Source organism: Corylus avellana, chromosome 9 (assembly GCF_965113065.1).
Source record: "Corylus avellana chromosome 9, dhCorAvel1.hap1.2, whole genome shotgun sequence".
Lineage (NCBI taxonomy): Eukaryota > Viridiplantae > Streptophyta > Magnoliopsida > Fagales > Betulaceae > Corylus > Corylus avellana.
Window position 1 is genome coordinate 21955689 of NC_142498.1, and position 20652 is coordinate 21976340.

General features: G+C 35.8%; 2 protein-coding genes across 3 annotated transcripts; one reads left to right on the plus strand and one right to left on the minus strand.

Moving 5' to 3' along the window:
- Positions 1–487: 487 nt before the first annotated feature.
- Positions 488–2009, minus strand: SMT3 (sterol methyltransferase 3). The gene has a single exon (XM_059604044.2). The coding sequence runs from the start codon at positions 1860–1862 to the stop codon at positions 783–785; it is 1080 nt and encodes a 359-aa protein (XP_059460027.1). The 5' UTR covers positions 1863–2009; the 3' UTR covers positions 488–782.
- A 6836-nt stretch (positions 2010–8845) lies between these two features.
- Positions 8846–19460, plus strand: LOC132189121 (Major facilitator superfamily protein). Of its 2 annotated transcripts, none has more exons than XM_088510445.1 (14): positions 8846–9089; positions 14262–14373; positions 15521–15633; positions 15929–16051; positions 16145–16356; positions 16467–16542; positions 17023–17109; positions 17223–17303; positions 17466–17498; positions 17662–17715; positions 17796–17837; positions 18146–18224; positions 18298–18368; positions 19000–19459. In XM_088510445.1, the coding sequence occupies exons 1-14, from the start codon at positions 8925–8927 to the stop codon at positions 19087–19089; spliced, it is 1338 nt and encodes a 445-aa protein (XP_088366571.1). In that variant the 5' UTR covers positions 8846–8924; the 3' UTR covers positions 19090–19459. The 2 variants fall into 2 exon arrangements, with proteins under 2 accessions (XP_088366571.1, XP_088366572.1); XM_088510446.1 differs by lacking the exon at positions 8846–9089 and adding an exon at positions 13107–13294 and having other exon boundaries at positions 19000–19460.
- Positions 19461–20652: the final 1192 nt, after the last annotated feature.

Consider the following 20652-nt stretch of genomic DNA (forward strand, 5'->3'; position numbering starts at 1 on the left):
TTTTTTAAAAAAAAAATTGCCAAATCGAAAAATTCAACAGATAAACCAAAAATCTATTTGTTTTTTTTTAGAAAAATTGCCAAATCAAAAAATTCAACAGATTAACCGAAAATCTATTTGTTTTTTTTTAAAAAAAAAATTGCCAAATCGAGAAATTCAACAGATAAACCGAAAATCTATCTTATATATCTGAAGGGATATCCAGGAAAGAGATCCCACAGTTTAGAAGAAAAAAATTAAAATATTCCAAAATCTATTGTGGTTTTTTTAATATCAATTTTGTAAAAATCTTATGATGTTCTCATTAAAAAAACCCATTCGGATCATCATGATCTTAAATTTGTAAAATTAAAAATTAGGATACAAAATTGAAAAAATGGATTCTGAATATGTTCACATTTAATTGTTAATATCCCTTCACCATCTTCAACAGGTTAAACATGTTCTTGAAAGGAGACACAGTCTAATCTCAGTAGTGATCATCAAAGACACCAAAATATAGAACTTCAATTTCAAACAACCGAAATTCACAAAATTCTCGACCTCCTTACTATCACAATGGGAAATCTAGAAAGCAAGATCCAACCACGAGATTTAATTTAAATTCCAAAACAAAAATACAAAGATCATGGTAAATTGAAATTAGGGAAAAAAAAAAAAAGAAAAGAAAGAAAAGAAAAAAGAAGAGAATGAAAAAACCTAAGCAAAAGCTAAAATTAACAGGCGGTTGGACTCATGGAACGCAGGAGTGTGAGGTGGTTACCTCATCAACCGATGGTTGGCTAAGATTCGGTTGACTCGGGCTTTCTGCAGAGGATCATGTGCATCGGCGTGAAAATTCCAGACTCCCCCCCTCTGGTCAAATGGTCAGCAGTAACGAACAGCATCTCGTGCACATCGACAGTCCCTTTGGGCGCAATTCCCAAGGCGGAGAGTATAATCACCAGAATGTGGTTCCGCCAGTAGGCGATCCTCCCCATCTTCAACCTCGCCCACCACGGCTGAGCCGGTGGCTTAGCCAGATCTCGCTCCTTGACCACCTCGAACCCTACCTTCCTGGCGGTCTCGGCGATGTCGGCGTAGCTTCTGAGCCCAGGCAAAGCGTCACCTCTCTCGATCCCTTGGATGATCTCCACGTGTTCGGAGTTATCGCCCTTGTATTTGTCAGTTGTCACCCACTCGTACGACACGTACAGAGATCCGGGCTTCAAAACCCTAAAGATCTCGGCGTACACCTCCTCCAGCTTCGGCGCGTGGCAAGTCGCCTCGATCGAGTACGCGCCGTCGAAGCTGTTGTCCGGGAACGGCATCTCCAGGAAGTTCCCGCACACGACCTCGCAGAGCGAGTCCAGGCCGGCCTTCTTGTTGTGGAGGCGAGCGCGTTTCACCTGGTACTCGTTGATCGTGATGCCCACGACCTTAGCGCGCGAGTGGGCGGCGATGGCGCGCATGGGCCCTCCGACGCCGCATCCGACATCCAGAACTCGGTCACCGGGTTTGACGTCGATGAGATCGACGGCCATCTCCTCATGGATGCGCGTGGCGTCGCGGTTGGACTTGCCGGGGATGGAAGGGGAAAAGTGGAAGGACTGACCCCAACCCCACTCGTATATGTCGGTGACGAGATTGTAGAACGTGTCGACGAAGTCGGGGACTTTATCGGCTGTTTCGATCTCTTTTGGGCGGCGAAAGAAGGACCAGTATTGCTTGTAATTGTCTTGGACTTTCTCGGCCGAGATTGAGCCACCCGATAGATCGACGGCTCGCTTGCCCTTCTGTTCGGCAGGACCCAGAATGCATACGAACCAGAAGAGTCCGCCGGCGATTAAAGCCGCAGTACAGAAGAGAGTAAGAGAGTCCATTGAGTTGTGAGTGAGAGAGAGAGGGAGAGAAAGAGAGGTTTGAGCAAAGCAGAGAAATCTTTCGGTCTCTCTTATTGTCCCGTTAGTAAAATAACGAAAGAGTCGGATCGTTGCACGCGCCTAGCGCGTGGATCGAGTTTATCAGTTTCATAACGTGGCTTAAGGATTAGGGACAAGAGACTTGGGCAAAGATCAAGAAATGTTTCTGGTTTTTTTAAATCCAGCACTTCCAAGTATTTGAGATTTACTTGTTTAATATTTATTTAATTGGTTATGTGCACAATTTTTTTTTTTTTTGGTTAACTGAAAAAAATAATTTTGGTCCATATTTAAATCAATCGATCCTTTGTATTGGATAATACAAAGGCTAAAAATAAAAGCAAAATGCAAGTGGCTTTTTACTAGAATAAGTTGCATAAGATAAAGCCTTGATACGGCTTGCGGCTGATCACTCATGGGATTTTTCAAACAATTTACAGTTGGCACAGATGCCACAGATGAAGTATGTTGTAGGTTGCATAAACTATCTGTGCTTCCATAGTTGCCTAGTGGATACCTTAATAGACTAATAGTTGAAGTCAGTAGAAAAATAATCAATCCTTTGACAAATTTTGGATATGTCTGTTAACGTGCCTTCGAGATTATTTTTTATTTTTAGTTTGAAAAGTGATTTTATTTGAGATAAAGAATAATATTGTTTTGCACTTTGAGAAGAATTGTGTTTTGTACTGTATGTAATTTAATATATTTGTCGAAGAGATTGTCTGGAAATCGAAGTTTTTATCTCATGCCGGTAAAAGAGATTTTAATAAAAGCGGTTATACAAGCTATATCAACGTACAACATAAGTGTATTCCTCCTACCAAATACGTTATGCAAAGAAATTAATAAATTGATGAGAAAATTCTAGTGGATGCATAAAGACAATGGGGCCAAGATTAACTGAATGAGCCGGGAAAAATTGGGATCATCAAAACTAAAGGGTGGGATGGGATTCCGAGAGCTTATTTGTTTTAACAAACCGCTGTTAGCAAAACAGTGTTGGCGAATTATGCAAAATCCTCACAGTTTGGTTGCGTGCATCATGAAGGCAAAATATTTTCCAAATACATATTTGTTAGACGTTTCTGTTTGCAAAAGGTCATTGTTCGCATGGAGGAGTATTTGTTCGACTTGGGAACTGTTAAAGGATGGACTGATATGGAGGATAAGAAATTGAGAAGATGTTAAAATCTAGGGGGATAAATGGCTACCTACGCCGTCAACATATGCAGTTCAGACACCGCGAAGATTGCTTCCAGAAAATGCAAAAGTGGTTGCCCTTATTGATCCAGATTCTAAATGGTGGAATGTGCCACTACTTGAGGAGATTTTCTGAGCGGAGGAGGCAAAGACAATATCAAGAATCCCACGTAGCAAATACGGTCACAAAGATGCGATGATATGGAGGGATACCACAATAGGTGAATTTTCGGTCTGCAGTGCTTATCACATGGCACACGAGCGAAAAGAAAGGCAAAGTGGGGATGGATCCACATGTATAAAAATGAGCAATTTATGGAAGACAGTATGGAGCATGCATGTACCTAATCCGGTAAAGGTGTTCATATGGCGGGCGTGTAACAATATTTTCACACCATGGAAAATTTACAAAAAAGAGGTATTGTTAAGAATACTTTTTGCATGTTCTGTCAATTGGAAAAGAAAACGGTCCAGCACATTCTTTAGGAGTGTCCTTCGGCAACAGATGTGTGGGGAGCATGTGGGTGAACTATCCAAAAGAGTAAGTGTTTGGGCAAAAAAATTTCGGAGATTCTGGAGCACAAGATGGACCGGTGTACAACTAAGGAGCTTGATTTTCGTGTAATGATTGCGAGGAAATTATGGTTCAAACGAAATATAGTGTTTCATGGGGGGAATTCACCCACCCAAACATGTTGATTAAAGAGGCGGAATTGTTTTTACAAGAGTACAAAGCAGCTAAATGTCAAAGAGGTGGTATTTGAGGTCTCCCCTGAAAATCATATCCCAGCTAAGTGGCAAGCCCCTCCTTAATAGGATATAAAATTAATTGGGATGCAGCGTTAGACTCAACAATCTGTCGTTTGAGACTTGGTATTATCTAATTATCACACGAGATTTTGAGGGATAGGTAATTGCAGTAAAGGCTCAAACAATATGTATAACACTAGATCATGTAGTGGTCAAAGCCCAAGCGGTATTGAGTGCAGCAGAATTCATTCGAGATCTAGGATTACGATCTATTATGATGGAAGGTGATTGTTTACAAGTTGTTAAGGCATTTAATGTCAAGTCTCAAAATTGTAGCAAATACGGGCAAGTGCTTGAAGACATCAAAGAGGTGCTCAATAGCTTGAGGCATTGGCAGATTCGACACACTCGAAGAGAAGGCAATCGGGCGGCTCATGGGTTAGCCAAAGCAGGTGTTAAACAAGCAATGGATAAGGTATAGATTGAAGAAAACCCGGAGGATAGAGCTTTGTGCTCTGAGTTCTTAGAGTGTAATGCTTGGTCTTTGTTTAGAGTTCCCACACTCAAGATTATTTTTTGATGATGAATGAAGTTCAAAAATGTTAAACAAAAACAAAAACAAAAACTTAATATATTTGTTTTGGAAGGCAGAAATAGCCCAATAACTCCACATTTTATGGATGTTTTCTACAATTGGGTACTTCCTAAAATGAAAGAAAATAAAAATGTTAATAGGCATAGGGCATGTTTGTAATTGTATTTGAAAAATCAAATTTTTAAGTCAAAAAATATTTATTTAGCAATGATTTGGCTATTTTTTGGGCTTTTTAAATTCTTAAAACGCTTTCAATTTTTTTTACCCAATAAATATTTTTTTTCTTCAAACAGACTTTTTGAGTGTTAAATACACTTTTAGGTCTATCAAATGCACACCCAAACAAATCCATAGTCAAGCCTCAACTTTTAAAGTTTTAAGTAGATGACAGATTTTATCTCTCTCTTTTTTTTTTCTTCTTAAAGATAAAAAGGAATAGAATAATGTTTAGTCATGTAATTTGTCATATGAATTTGTAAATGTTGTAAAATGTCAAGTGAATTATCATATAACCGTCCACATTTATGTTTGCAGTATTTTCTCCTGGATCATGCGGACATGTGTATTGTTAATTCATTCATTGCAAGAATCTTGTTGCAATGAATATATATATATAAACTTTTCTCACGAGGAAGATAAACTTTTCTCACGTGCTTCCTCGATATATTTGAGAGTTAATAAAGCTCGCACAGATCGGAACGGCTCAGAGAACAAAAAAAAAAAAAAAAAAAAAAAAAGGTAGATCGGTACTTGCTTTGCTGGCCCATCCTATGCCGCACTGATCTCACCTTTTTAATTCCTTTTCTTTTGGATCCTTTTTACTTTGACGTTGTCTCTGTTTTTTTTTTATTTTTTATTTTTTTTATTTTTATTTTCAACACCAAAAGATGTGCTCTATTGGAATAATCTCCTCAAATTTGAATACACAAGAAAAATCATCGGAGATATCTACTCGCAACTCCGTGGTTTTTCTATTTGGACCGCAGTGAAGATTTTTTAAAGTGCTAACTTTAAAGCACATTAGCTTGCTAAATGAGCTATTTTCAACCGTATCTTTGGAAGCATTTTTATGTCTTATTCTTTTTTTTCTTCGGTTAGGATCAATTGTGGGAAAGACTCACCCTTGTAATTTTCATTTTCCCCTTCTCCTGTTTTGAATAAAAATAAATAAATAAATAAAAGAAGATAAACTAAATAGAGATAAAGCTGAAGTTCAAGTCAAATGCAATATTATATAACATCTTATGGAATATTGATTATTTAATTCTCTTCTTCTTCTTCTTTTCTATTTTTTTATTTATTTTTTTATTTTGAAGGAGGAACAAGAGGTATGGGCCTTATTAGCTCTATCTTGGGCTGGAGGCCCATCACCTTTTATATATATATATATATATATATATATATATATATATATTCTTGAGTACACCAATAACCATCAAATGTTTATCTTCATATAGATATCATATTTGTAGGCTGGCCCTCGACATCTCATCGAAATTTAGAAGAATCATTTCATTTTTATTTTAATATTTCTAGTGCGTCGGTTGCATTTAATTAAATATGTATAATACGACTTTTATATCCGTTGTTTCAACCATTGTGATCTTTCGTATGCTATTGAATAGGTACTTTAACCTAAAATATTGTGATGACTAGATTAACCTTATTCTAATTACCAAATGCTAGAAACATAATAGTACTCTTACGAGTTTATTAAAGGTTGAGTTATATAAAATTCTTCTAACCTAATTTTTTTTAAAAAAAAAAAGCTCTATTCAAACACTCGAAACTGGAGATAAAAGTTCAACTGAAAGTCATTAGACTAAAAAGTCATTTCCTTTCGCCATAAAGCATTACTATTAAATAGCTTTTTTATTTATGGTAATGAATAAATCTTAACACAAAGGAGAAGAATTTTCAATAGAGGGAGAAAATATATGGATGGGTATGGTTTGAGAAGAGTTGTGGTGATGATGATGATGATGGTGGTGGTGTTAACAATGTTTGTGGGAACTGCAGTGGAAGCCAATGGGCGTCCTCCCATTCTCCTTGCTGATCTTTTAGATTCATCAATGTTTGTGAAGATATATGCTGAATGCTATGCAGAATGCGTTGAAAAATGCGAAATAGAATGCCTCTCATCTTATGCTCCATTTACGTCAAAAAAAAAAAATATATATTATGCTCCATTTTTAGCACCAAAAGCAAGATCCATCTTCACTAAATGCTACTCAGAATGCGTCGAAGGATGCGCAATAAGATGCCTTCATTAACGTTGAGCACTAATTCTAGATAGCTTTGCAAATCACACGGTGGGAAGTTTCTTCAGAAATGGTTCTTTCACTTTACCAACCCGTAATTTTTTCTTTTTTTGTTCGATAAAACTTTTGTAGAGTGTGTGTTTTGTTTTTTTAGTTGAAAAAGTGTTGTAATGTCATGTAAATGCCAAAGAAGTTTTAAGTGCTTTTAGTTTTGATTCTGGGCACCAACTTTTTTACAGGTTAGATAAAAATCATTGAAACAACTATACAAAGAAGTAAATCATTGAAATCAATAGCCCCGTAACAATGCGTCCCCACTGCATCAAGCTCCCACGCCCTTTACGCAGCGGCTTCCAGCCTGCATGGGTCCAGCTCCCTTCCAGCTACTGTCTTTCCACTTTGTGCTCATTTTCCCTGTTTTGGTGGTTCCTTGTTTTTTTTTTTTTTTTTTTTTTTTTTTTTTTTTTGGTGGTTATTTTCAGGTCTTGCTATGTCGGTCTTCTCCGCGCATGTTCGCCGCCCACCGTCCACTGTTGGGCTTTTCGACGCTTCCAACGCCCCTCCAGTTTTCAGTTCCGAGCGTGCGCGTGATCGGAGTGTGCTGTTTCTTTTCTTGTGTTTATTTCCCTGTTCTATTGCTTCTTTAAAATGTATTTGTGTTTTGGCGTGTGTTTTTTCCCTGTATTGTTTAATTTTCCTGTTTTGTTCGGCTTGTAATAAGGCTCTTTCCTCTCTCACTCGATCTATGTCGCCTTCGGGTTAATTAGTTTTGGTCCAGACCTTTGAGTTGTGGATATGATCATCATCCTAGCCTTTGGGTCAAGGAGGAAGAGTTTCGGCATGAGAGTCTTTCCGCTCTCAGGGTCGAGAAATAATTGCTATCCATGCATTTGGTTGAGTATGTCTGTCACAAATCTAGTATTAAATATGATTTTAGTCATGGGTTAGCGGATTGGTTTCGAATCTTGTACTAAATCTGGTAATCTTGTAGCTTTATGCTATGGTTGCTTCAGAGCTTTGCTCTGTGATGTAAGAGCTTTATGTTCGTGGTATTATTAAATGAAATATTATGTTTTTATCAAAAAAAAGTCTCGTAACAATTAATACAGTATACCAAAAAAAACATTAAATAAACTAGAATTTAGCCACACACAAAAATGCCATGTTCCAAATGCAGGGAGCTTACTGCAAATTGGTGCAATTATAGAAAGTGATTTTGTATTTTTTCCTTTAAAAAAAAAAAAAAAAGGAAAAATCTTTCCACCAATTTGGTTGTAGAAATTTGTTTCAATTCAATCTATTAAATTAACATGTTTCCAACACACATGTGAGAATCATATACATTTTTATTTTTATTTTTTCTACTCACATGCATTTTGAATAGAGAAATGTTACACTTCTCAATTTTTTGCTTCCTAAAGGTTGGTTCCCAAGTGATATATCACTATCTCCGTGAGATTGTGACATATTTCTCAAAATAATAAATCTCAATCAATAATAACACATTACAACTTTTAAGAAGGAAAAAAAAATTTGATAAGTGTAGTTTTTTTTTTTTTGGAATATAGGTGAAACAATTGTGCCTAGTAAAAAAGTTGAATGAGTGTAGCCCAATTACCTAATGTGCCCAACAAAGTTTTTTATATATGGGCCGAGCCCAGTTTCAAATTGTTGGCCCAAGTAACCTAGCCGATTCGGCCATAACCTACCCAAGTCGGCGAAGATCGAGCTTGCACGCCTCAAAGCGTAATCAAGTTCTTCACGCGTTAAAATGGGCCCAAAATGTAACTTTGAGGCTTTATCTTTGCATGAACTACAAGCTACGCTTCCTTGACCCTCGTAATTCCTCACTTTTCTGCAGTCAAAAAACATAACTGCGGCTAGAGTGACAGTCCCCGGTATCAGCAACCCGCATTTTTAATGGAGAAATTGCCGAATCAACCTTCGGTGGGCCAGATGCTGACCGGCTGATCACAAGATCGTCTGGGCTGTTGTTGGTCATTCACTCCCTAAATCTACCTGTACTGTCACTGTACAGGTAGCTCCTACATTAGCGAAATTGACATGCAATATACATTACTGCACTGTTTCTTTTAAACCCACCTCCTTTTCTGCTTTATAGTGTTTTCTTCTTGCTATATTCCGAAGCTTGGCTCTTTAGCTTTAGCTGCTTCGATATTTAGCTTCTGTAGAGAGAGAGAGAGAGAGAGAGAGATGGAAAAGTTGTCAGGGTTGAGCCACCTGTTCATGACAATCTTTCTGCATAACTTCTCAACATTCATGGTGATACCAGCCATCACCGACGTTACAATGACTGCACTTTGTCCCGGAAGAGACGAATGCTCACTCGCCATTTACCTCACTGGATTCCAACAAGCGGTACGTAATTTCTTTAATTACTAAGCTTTTTCCATTCCCACTACTCTGTTAATTAATTACTCTATATATATCTCAGTAGCCAAATGCATGCTTCTTTAATTACATTATTAAGATATGTTGCTTCTAATCTGTTTTTCTTCATTCCATTGAAAGTACTAAGAGATCGAGGCCCTAGACCCAATATATGTTTGTTTTTTTTTTTTTTTTTTTTTCCTGAATTTATGAATCTATAAAGTTATCTTCCAACTTGGTTGGATGAATTTCTGTTGAAGATTTAACGGGTATTTTTTAGTAATGACCCCACTTAAAAACTCTTTAAATTGAAGTTATTTTAGTCTCTAAACAAATTTTGATTCCGTTGCGTCAAATCTCTAAACTTTAACATTAGAAATATAGGATTCTCATATTTATTTTATGCACATGTATACATAGTACCACATTATTTAAAATTTTAAATGACGTGAGAATTTTTATTTTTATTTTTTATTGACATATTCATTATGTGATAATATATATAAACACCATTGAATAAACATGAAATCAGTCAACTTAATTTTACTTCAATAAAAAAGGCATGTTAATTGGAAGTTCTTAATCGAAATCATTTAAAATAAGCAAAATTTGAGAATTGTAGCTTGGCGCTCTCTCTCTCTCTCTCTGTGATTTAACGAAACTTCTCTTGAGCTTCACGAGGTTTCCTTCTCGGCTCCTTCGTTTCTAAGCATTTACACAAACGTCCAACTCGGCTGGCCCACAGCCTCTATTTAACATTACCTACCTTTTGTAGTGAAATGTAAACTGTGTTTTTTCTTTTGCACTGTCCATCTTTATTCACAAAAATCCAACTTGTCTTTTGTCGACCGTTACTTAGCCTGTTTTTACGATAAGAAATTGGCATCTACGCTTTGGCCCACTGTGGCGCCCACGCTTCCACCTCTAATTACTTTATAGCTTACAACACAAGTTACCTCGTGAAAGCTTTTTGGCATTGTGGTTGTACCAAAACCTAAAATTAATTAAATCAAACAACACAAAATAGAGAACTACCCTTTTGATTTCTAACTTTCCAAAATTTAAAAACTTCATATTGGGGTTTATTGTGTATGCACTTGTAAGGTTTGTATCTCACATTGAAAAAAAAAAAAAAAAAAATTATGGTTAATATATATAAGTGAACCTTAATCCATTAGCTTAAGCATTTGTGCTAAAAATTGTGTCCTAATATATATATATATATATATATATATATATTGACTTACTTTTGTTTGATTCTTTTGATGCTTCTTTGGTATCAAAACTTGTCTTGAAGTATGGGTGATAGCAATTTTAAAAGCTTAAGTGTAGCATTACTCTTTATTTTTTTTAGGAAAAATAATTATATTAATCAAAGATGGTTGTAAATGTCTTAGATAGAGTAGTAAATGTTTTAGATAGAGTAGTGCTAAAGATATTACAACTTTTATTACAAAGTCATTTAAGTGAGAAACGCTACACTTACCATTTTTTTTTCTTTTCAAAAGTTTATTGTTAAGTGACACTACAAAAAAACCATTTTTTCCTGACATGAGTTTCCTGACGTGTTCCAGTGTCCGACACGTCAGGAAATTTTTCTGACGGGTCGTTTCTGACGCGTGTCGAGTGTCAGAAACGTAGGTGTCAGGAAAAAAAATTTCCTGACGTGTGACTAGGCAACACGTCAGAAAATTCTGACGTGTTACCCACTCACACGTCAAAAAATTTTTCTGACGTTGCATTTTTGCCACGTCAGAATTTTTCTGACGTGGCAGAAATGACACGTCAGAAAATTTTCTGACGTGTCATTTCTGCCACGTCAGAAAATTTTCTGACGTGGTAGTTCTGACACACGTCAGAAAATTAAAAAATTAAATAAAAATTAATTAATTTTTTTTAAAATTTTTTTTTTCTGGAATTTTTAATTATTAATTAATTAAATTATTATTATTATTTTTTGAATTACTCTGCACGCACGGCAGCTCCCTCACGCTGCCGTACGTGCAGATCTGTGTTTCTCCAACACAGATCAATCTGCACGATCTGCACCATGGTGAGCTCTCATTTTTCTTTCTCTCTCTTCTAATTTTCTCTTCTTCTTCCTCTTCTTCTTCTGATCTTCTCCTTTTGTTTTTTTTTCTTCTGCTTCTCCTCTTCTTCTCTTATCCCTTTCTTTTTCTTTTGCAGCTTCTCCTCTTCTTCTTTTTCTTTTTCTTTTTCTTCTTCTCTTCTTCTCTTCTTCTGATCTTCTCCCTTTCTTTTTCTTTTTCTTTTTCTTCTTCTCTTCTCCGGCCTTTTCTTTGTCTTCTCCGGCCTTCGGCTTTCTTCAATCTGTGGACAGAAGGGAGATATATTGAGGGAGTGGGAAAAACAAATGAGGAGGCATGGTGCGCTGGGGAAAGACAAGATAAAAAACAAAAAAATTCAAAATTCAAACGCCCGCCAGGATGGCTAGAGGAAATTTCTGAAAATTTCCTGACGTGCTACACCTGGCACGTCAGGAAATCACTCTAAAAAAATTATTTGAAAAAAAAAATATCTGCACATATATATATAATAATATATTTAAATATATTTTCTGACGTGGTGAATTACCACGTCAGAAAATGCTGACGTGGCACAATGCCACGTCAGAATTTTCTGACGTGGCAGTCCGACACGTCAGAATTTTTCTGACGTGGTAACTTTTGCCACGTCAGAAAATAAATAATTTTTAAATATTTAAAATCGTTAAAATTTTCCAGACGTGCCACTGTTCACACGTCAGAAAATTATTTTCTGACGTTTTAAAATTCACCCGTCAGAAAATTGCTGACGTGGCAAAAAAACTTATACTGTAGCCACGTCAGAAAATGTCATTTTTTTTGTAGTGTGATGTGTCATCATCTCAGAAGATGGTGACACATTTTTTAAAATAAATCTTGTTAAATAGCGACACATCACTTAAAAACCAAATTTTTTTTTTTTTTTTTTCTAAATGGTAAGTGTAGCATTTTTCCTATCCAAATCTTCCCCTGTCGGGTGGGCAGCGACCCTCGAATTATTGTATGCTTAGCTTTGTTTTTGGTAAACTCAAGCCCAGTCTGCAATGTAGGGACCAGTTGTGCTAGCTTGATGTTTTACCTTTCTGTGAAGTAACGAACATCTTTTCTTTCTTTTCTATTTTTTTTTGTTGGTTTTCTCTGACTATCTTTACATAATTGAATTTGAACTCAGGCTGAACTGAAAACTCAATTAAATTTAATATCTAATATTGGATAAGAAGAATTTTGCAAGCTGTGATGAGAAAAAGCAGAATCGATTCACACGGTTCTGAGTATCTCTAATTAATTAACACAAGTGACAAGTAGCAGTGAAAAAAGTGCGTTTAGGTTTGGGTAATGCCTAGGATACACATTCGCCACTGTACAGAATTTGGTCAAATTCTTGGTTTTGACCGATCAAGGCCAACTTAAAAAAAAATCTACATTTTCGAGCACAGTAAAAAAGGAATGCAATTTTAAAGTAAAATTTTCAAACCGTAAATTTTAATTATGTTTTTATTAATAGTAAAAAATAAATTATGTTTTTATTAACTGCATTTTAAAATTATTATTTTTCAATTACAAGTTTTAAAATTGCTAAACTAATGTCAAACTTCAAAGCCCCTGGATAAAAAATCGCATGTCAACCTCATTCGAGTTCCATAATTTCCATCTATGGCTTCTGCCACAGTCTTACTCAACATCATGTCGTCACTCCATCAATTTTACAGTGAGAAAACTGAAACATGCATGGATCCACAAGCAAACTTAGACGACACGTATAGTCCAAAGTTTTAAATTAACTCAGCACCTTTTCTTGGGTTATATATCATATATATATAAAATAAAAGACGCACTTAATTTAATTAGTCTCAACACTTTCTTTAATAGCTAGCTTTTAAGTGACTCGTAGCTTAATTAAAGCCTTTAAGAGGCCGGTGGCCGGTCATCAGTCGGTGATGGTTGTGGTTTTAAATTTGTTGAAAAGCTTGGAGGGAGGCAAAGGGATCGATGATGATGGGGTTGAGGCACCTCTTGGTTACAGTATTTCTCTATAACTTCGCCACGTTCATGGTGATCCCAGCTATCACCGATGTTACCATGTTGGCTCTTTGTCCCGGAAAAGACAAGTGCTCACTAGCCATTTACCTCACCGGATTTCAACAGGCGGTATTTTCTTTTCTTAATTTCTTCCCAACAAATATTGCTTTCTCCCTCTAGCTAGTTTTTCCTGTTTTCGATCCTTCATTATCACAAGGAAAAAGAAAAAGAAAAAGAAAAAGGCCGGCCAAGGCATTCCTCATGAAAATCTCTCTCTCATCAGTTCAACGGGGAATGCGTTTTGTGCGCATACTTCCTCTTTCCCACTATAACCCGGATTATCTAATTTTATCATATATTCACTAGCTTGCTATTTGATTTGTCTGATTATATATTTATATATATTTCATAAACAACGAATCACAAGAAGTCATTTGGTCTTCTATGCCTACAATCCTAATCCACTTCTCCTTGAATTGGGATTATTTGAATTGCACCCCAGAGATGGCGCTGTAGGATTTACCTATGTTAAATTTCAAACCTTAAATTGTACGGGATAAATAAGTCCCACAATCTCAAAAATTCCGAGTAATTTTATTGTTTGAATTACTAACAATCCGAACTTATCTGTTCTAACCTTTCTCGGACAACCCATTCCATATTCGGATAATAGGCTCCCATATAAACTCTCACACAGATTTTTAGGCCGAGCTAGTAATATAACGTATTTACCTAGAAAATTAAAAAATTAAAGGAAATCTTTTATTTTTATTTTTTATTTCTATCATTGTCCATTCTGACTTATTTGATTGACTAAATTATGGACTTTGGGGTTATTGTTTGTGATGATTAGGTTTCTGCATCAATAATAGTTATTTGGTACACAAAGTGATCACATGCCACTCTTATCCATGTACTTCAATTATAATAGTACAAGGTGAAGAAATAATACTTCAATTCAACACAATTTTGTTCAAACTTCTGCGGAAATAGCAATTCCTTGTGCTTGTCCTAGAGTTGGAAAGCTTACCAACAAGCATTGATGGAGGTTTACTTACTTGTTTATAACCAAAATAAGCACGTGTGATTTATGCAGATCATAGGGCTGGGAACACTAGTGACGATGCCTCTGGTTGGAAATCTCTCTGACAAGTATGGTCGGAAAGCTTTGCTGGCAGTCCCTTTGGGTCTCACCATTATTCCCCTGAGTATGTTTGCATTATTTATATCTACTTTTATTTTGTCCTCCTATAAATGGACTAGGATTTGTTTTGCTGGCTGAAACCCAATCACACAGGGGGAGCCCAAAAAATAAAAATCGTTGTTTTGTAAGTCTATATATATTAAGTCAATTTCTATATAAGTACTCATGAGTAGTCTCCAACAGCCAAACATTTTCGAAAGAATAATTAATAACTATAATTACTGACATTAATTTCAAAAGTATATATGCTTAGGACACCCCACCATTTGAGATGTAGAATCCGCCAAAGCTGATTTCGAACAATATTTTAAGCTTTATAAGACCATGAAGTCAAAAAAAAAAAAAAAAAAAAAAAGCACCTTACTCTTTGAAAAAACAAGAAAGAAAGAAGGAGAATAAAATTGATAAATCCGATCTTTATCTTTATTTTTTTCCCCTTTTCTTTATTTCCACAAATCGGAGGTAAAGAGATGATCGATGTAGGTCCCCTTGAGACCATAAGTCGCTTGCGTAGATGTTTTCTTTTAATTTGGTATCTTCCAGTTGGATTGTCCAATTGGCGTTTAAGGTTGCAATCAGACATATGCTAACTTCTTATTATATATATATATATATATATGGAAAAAATAGTTGGAGTACTACCGCTTTGCTTCAATTTTCTTACAAACTCACGTGTCGGTCAATATTTTATGAAATTGAAACACTAGAAAAAAGAAAAACAGACTAACTGAGGTTTGGCAAAATTATATCATATTTTCTTTTTATTTTAGTTATAAATTAAAAGGATAGAGGTTTCCGGCCAAATTCATCATATTAACATCTATTCTTAGAGCACGTAATTATTGTTACATGTTAGTTTTAGAGAAAAAACTTTATTGTAAAAAGATTAATGTTAAAACTATACTTTTTGTCCTACTAATATTTATCGTGCTGACGTGGTAGTACTAATTATTATTATTATTTTTTTGACAAAATTGATCAAAGAACTGATTGACACTTACACGTCAACGTAATAAGATAATGATGACAATGATTTATTCGGGAAATGACTTCCGGGTGTGAAACCACAAAGACCACTAATGCTGAATCTTACTTTAATCCAAATAAGATGCGAGAATATTGGAATTAAAATGATAGAATTTGGTTTACAGGCATATTGGCGTACAGCAGGGAGAGGAATTTCTTCTTTGTGTACTACGTCCTCAAGACCCTCACTGCAATGGTTTGTGAAGGAAGCGTTCAGTGCCTTGCCCTTGCTTATGTGGTAAAAATCTTTCTCTCAATTACATAATTTTTACCGTCACATTAAATAATTTACACTTAAAATATAAAAAATAACAATGTGTGTAGCCTTTCTTTCGAGTCGCGCTCAATTTTGATTATGTTAGACCCAGACGCAGTTTGAAAGGCCCAACAAATATAAGAACAGCCCGTTTCGGCCCATATTTTTTGTGCCCTAATTTAACGGTTGATTTCACTTTCCCTCCACATCGTCTTGTAGTGTGTGTTGTGTAGCTTCAAATATTTAAATACGAAGTCGTTTTGAATTTTGTTTGCAGGCAGATAATGTTCCGGAAGGGCAACGAGCATCGGCGTTTGGAGTTTTATCGGGGATCGGATCCTCCGCATTCGTCTGCGGAACCCTATCCACTCGTTTTATCTCCACTTCCTCTACTTTCCAGGTTCTCTTTCTTTCTCTGTAAATGAATTAGCTTAATTAATCGTGTAATTTATACAATAGGCCCTTAAAATTATATTAGACGACTTGTCGTTAGGTTGCGGCGGCCGTGGCGGTCATTGCTGCGGTGTACATGAAGGTTTTCCTCCCTGATTCGATCTTAGACGACGCTCTAACAGTTCCAATAATCTCAGAGGAGAAACTGTATATCACTAAACCGGATGGAGAACCAACTAGGAATAGTAACGGTACGCAGATATTCAAAAGAATGCCTTCTTTGGACGATATGGTCTGCTTGCTGAAGACTAGGTCCGTGAATTTTAATTTTTTGATTCTCAGAAAGAAACTAATATTCCTTGAAAATAAATTACCTTATACATTGTTGGTATTTGAACTAATTATATTTAGTCAATTTGCAGCTCAACATTTTCCCAAGCTGCAATTGTTGCGTTTTTCAGCAATCTTGCAGATGTTGGCCTTCATGCTTCTATCATGGTACTTTACTTCTCTAATTCCGTGAATTAGATTAAATTCAGCTTTTGAGCTTAAGTTTTTAGGATAACTGGTGAGTAAACATAGTATTATAGCAAAGGCCCTAGACATGAAACTTGACTTCATAATTTACTCCCTATTTTAGTTAAATATTTCAAATGTTTGGTCCCACTTGTAGAGTGAGAATTTGAGCCCACATACAAGGAGAGTGATAAAGTTTAATTAAATGACTAAATTTACCATTTTTTATCAGTTTTACATTTTGAGATAATTCGTGATTTAACACGTTTCATATAGTTATGCAGGTTATAGTGACTCGAAACTAGTGAACTTTTGGTAGCTTTTTGTATTAGAAGTAGCCAATTCAAGTTCTGTCATCTTGTTTGCATTTCATTTTGCAGTGGTTCCAGTATGCATTGATTACTATTTTGTTGAGCTTATTGCTTGAAATTTACAAGCTTAAAGATATTATTTCCTTTGCAGTATTACTTAAAGGCCAGGTTTCACTTTAACAAGAATCAGTTTGCTGACTTAATGGTCATTTCTGGGATTGCAGGGACAATATCACAGGTGTATAAGAGATTGGTTTGTTTAGTTGTCATTTGCATTCCTTTTTTTTTTTTTTTTTTTTTTTTTTTTTTTTTTTTTCTTTTCTAAAATCTAAAAATCAAGCAATTATGCAGCTGCTTCTCATGCCTAAATTGGTTCCTGCTCTAGGAGAGGAGAAGTTGCTTTCAATAGGGCTCTTTTTTGGCTGTGCACATGTAAGCACCTTGTCTCTCTGTCATAATTCCCCTACATGCCGCAATGACTTGAGCATAAGTACTTCTGTCGATAGTTGATTGTCGCTTACTCACACATAAGTAAAAGATAATTGTAGCTTGTATATCAAGTTCTCATTTAACAATTTATGGCCTTGAATGCAGATGTTTCTTTACAGCATTGCGTGGTCCTTCTGGGTACTTCTTTGCAACTTCACTGGCCAATACAAGTTTCTTCCTTTTTACACGTCCCATAATCTGTTCAAAGATTAATTAATTTTTTGTTTTAAACTGTATCTGGTACATGCTTTATCTGAATTTGGTTGTGTTGTAGAATGACTGACATTTTGAATGCTGATAGGTCCCCTATGTCGCTGCTATGTTCTCCATATTGTTTGTTTTCTCACATCCATGTGTGAGTCTTCATTTTCTAGTTTCAATCTATAACATTTGCTTGGATAGAGTCTGTTAAATAAATTCTCTTAAAATGTGCAGATGAGGAGCATTGTTTCTAAACAAGTTGGGTCCTGCGAACAGGTAAGTTTCTTGAAGAGTTACTCCAATATTTTGGTTGATTTGCATCAGTTTGACTGAATGCTGATGTCAAGATGTTAACACCTATTTTGATCTCAATAAAAAATGCACGTCAATTGTTTTTCTTCTAGTCAAATTGAAACAAAAAAAAAAAAAGAGAAAAAAAAAGTTGAAAATATAATTCTGCAGTCTGTATGCACTATAATTAGTATCTTGTTTACAGCAGATGAAATCTTTTTGGCACTGATTCTGCTTTTTACATCTGACTAATCTTTTTTCTTTTCTTTTCTTTTTGTTCCCTTCTGTTTTAGGGAATGGCTCAAGGGTGCATTTCGGGCATATGTTCCTTTGCCAATGTTGTTTCTCCCCTAGCTTTCTCTCCTCTAACAGGTGATTGGAAATTTAAGTTAGTCTTTATACCCAGAAGATTATTAAAATTGACAAGGTTAAATTGTTCTTCCAGCTTTATTCCTCTCTGATCGGGCACCCTTCAATTTCCCTGGATTCAGTATTATGTGCATCGGATTTGCCTCAGTAAGAGATTTTACATTATGATGAAGATACATATTTAGGGTTTGCTTGTAGTCATTATCAGAGTGCTTTGTCTTCTTTGACAGCAAAGACCTTCAATTCATTCTTTTTGCATTTGCTAGTCTAATGAATTAAGATTTATGATTTTACACCCATACAAAGATTGCTAGTCTAATGAATGAATCTGTGCGTGAATGCATTGACTGCCGTATGTTGGTTAGATGTGACCGTTTATCAGTCTAAACCGCCTTACTCTTTTTTATGGGACAAAAGAAAATGAATCACAAAACGATGCTTAAGGTGGTATATGGATTATGATTCAGATGAATCCAATATTACTTTGGCTCTAATTAATTACATGAATGAGATCTTGTAGAAGGTCATGAAAGCACCCCGGATTTAACTGCAAAGTGCTCTTGAAAAGCCCAATTTCATTTCAGAATCCAAATAATTTTTAAGCCCAATCTGAAAAAGTTTCCATATAATGAACTATAATTTTGTCAATTTTAAGCTCCTTACCTTTGTATTTTGCTTATTCACTTAAATATTTCTATACATAATCTGTATTGTACGTTATTGTTCACCTTTTGTGCATTTTTTGACTTGATTTTTAAGAGAATTCTTTTATGTATAGATGATTGCCTTTGTTCAAAGCATGATGATAAGGGCGGCTCCTCCCATATCCAGTCACAGAGGCAGCAATGGCAACTATGCAGAGGCCTAATTTTCAACGATGCCAATGCTTCAAACTGGAAGCATTCCCCTTGTTTTCTAAGTCCTTTCTTTTGTATATACACCTATTGGGGAGAAATGTAGAACTTTCAAGTTGCAACAATCATCTTGCCCTGGTAATTATGAGCAGCTGTAAATTATTCCAAGCCGTTTCGCATTGGGAGGAGGGAAACTGCACGCCGGAGCCTCTTTTTGAAAAGCACATCAATGGTAAAAAGCCTTGATTGTTGATATTTTTAGGACATCAGGACATGCAACATGTTTTTGACACTTCCTGCGTCGATCGAGTAATGCATTGGATGGCTTACAGCTTTATGGTACTGAAAATTTTCTGCCCCATCTGCTTATTGCCATATCTTTGTGTGTTTTTTGCAATTGGTCCATGGCTTTTGCATATGCTATATGGGTGTGGTTACTTGTTTGCCTTGGAATATAGGTTTACTATAATTTTCTTACAAACTCACATGTTAGTCCACATGTGTGCTGCACGAGTGAAAAAAGTTAACAAAATTTGATAAGTATATTTAATTGTTTAATGATTAACATGGTAAGTGCTACCTGAATTATCATATTAGTTTATAAGAGACTTTTAATAAACGCTTTAGTGCCTCTTAGTAGCAGTCTTTACCTTAATGCAGTAGTTTTGTTCCCAAAATGACTAGGCTTTCACCTTGTGTTTGGAAGTATTTTTATAGGATTTTAAATTCTCTCTTCCATTCAGATTAAGAGTAAGAAAAACCCAATTGTAATAAGTTTCCCACCTCAATTAGAAAAATAAAAGATGACTAGGCTATTGTTTGGTGACTTAGTAGTTGGAGCAATTAGTTTTCTATCTTATTTTACTTAGTCTTGTTGGTTTTTCGTGTTGGTCTTTAAAAGATATCTTACTTGCGAGTTGCGCCATCTTATTTTTCTTAGTCGTGTTGGTTTTTCGACAACAACGGGAATAGTTGACTTTGCTCCTTTTGTTGAGGAAAAGTTCGTGACACAAGTTGAAGCTACATGGCGAAAAAAAAAAAAAAAAAAAAAAAAAGCGTCTAATGATTCAAACAATTCTAAATATTATATAAAGATTTTTAAAGACAGTGAATTTTTACAATTCTAAATATTATATTACTGATCAACGGTAAGATCTGCGGCTTGATGCATGGGTCTCCTATCATCTTCTTTCCCGGATTGTTGGAACTCCTTGCAATCCTGAGAGGATTCCGAGTGGTTTATGTTGCTCAACCCGATATTTGAAACTATTCTTATAAGACGAGGGAATTCCTCGGAATCCGGCATCGGAGATCCGGACCCAGATACACATTTTTCATGTCGCAATGAAAACCCGATCCGCTTTCCAATGAATAATTATGAACGCTATCGAAAGTACAGAACGTCATCATCATCACGTGCTTCACAAGAATCACAACAGCTATGTTTGAGAAAAGCCAGGCCCGGCACTGTAGTTGGAGCGGTACTGTTCCAACTACAGTGCCAACTGATACGTGGCAGCAGAAATTGATTTTTTATCTTTTTTTTTTAAAAAAAAAAGGCGGGGGGGGGGGGGGGG

Bases quoted from the DNA above. Each gene is read 5' to 3' on its own strand.
- LOC132189121 (XM_088510445.1), top strand. From the start codon at position 8,925: ATGGAAAAGTTGTCAGGGTTGAGCCACCTGTTCATGACAATCTTTCTG. The intron at 14,374-15,520 runs GTATGTTTGCAT...TTTGGTTTACAG, and splicing joins TCTCACCATTATTCCCCTGA to GCATATTGGCGTACAGCAGG. The intron at 15,634-15,928 runs GTAAAAATCTTT...TTTTGTTTGCAG, and splicing joins GCCTTGCCCTTGCTTATGTG to GCAGATAATGTTCCGGAAGG.
- SMT3 (XM_059604044.2), bottom strand. From the start codon at position 1,862: ATGGACTCTCTTACTCTCTTCTGTACTGCGGCTTTAATCGCCGGCGGA.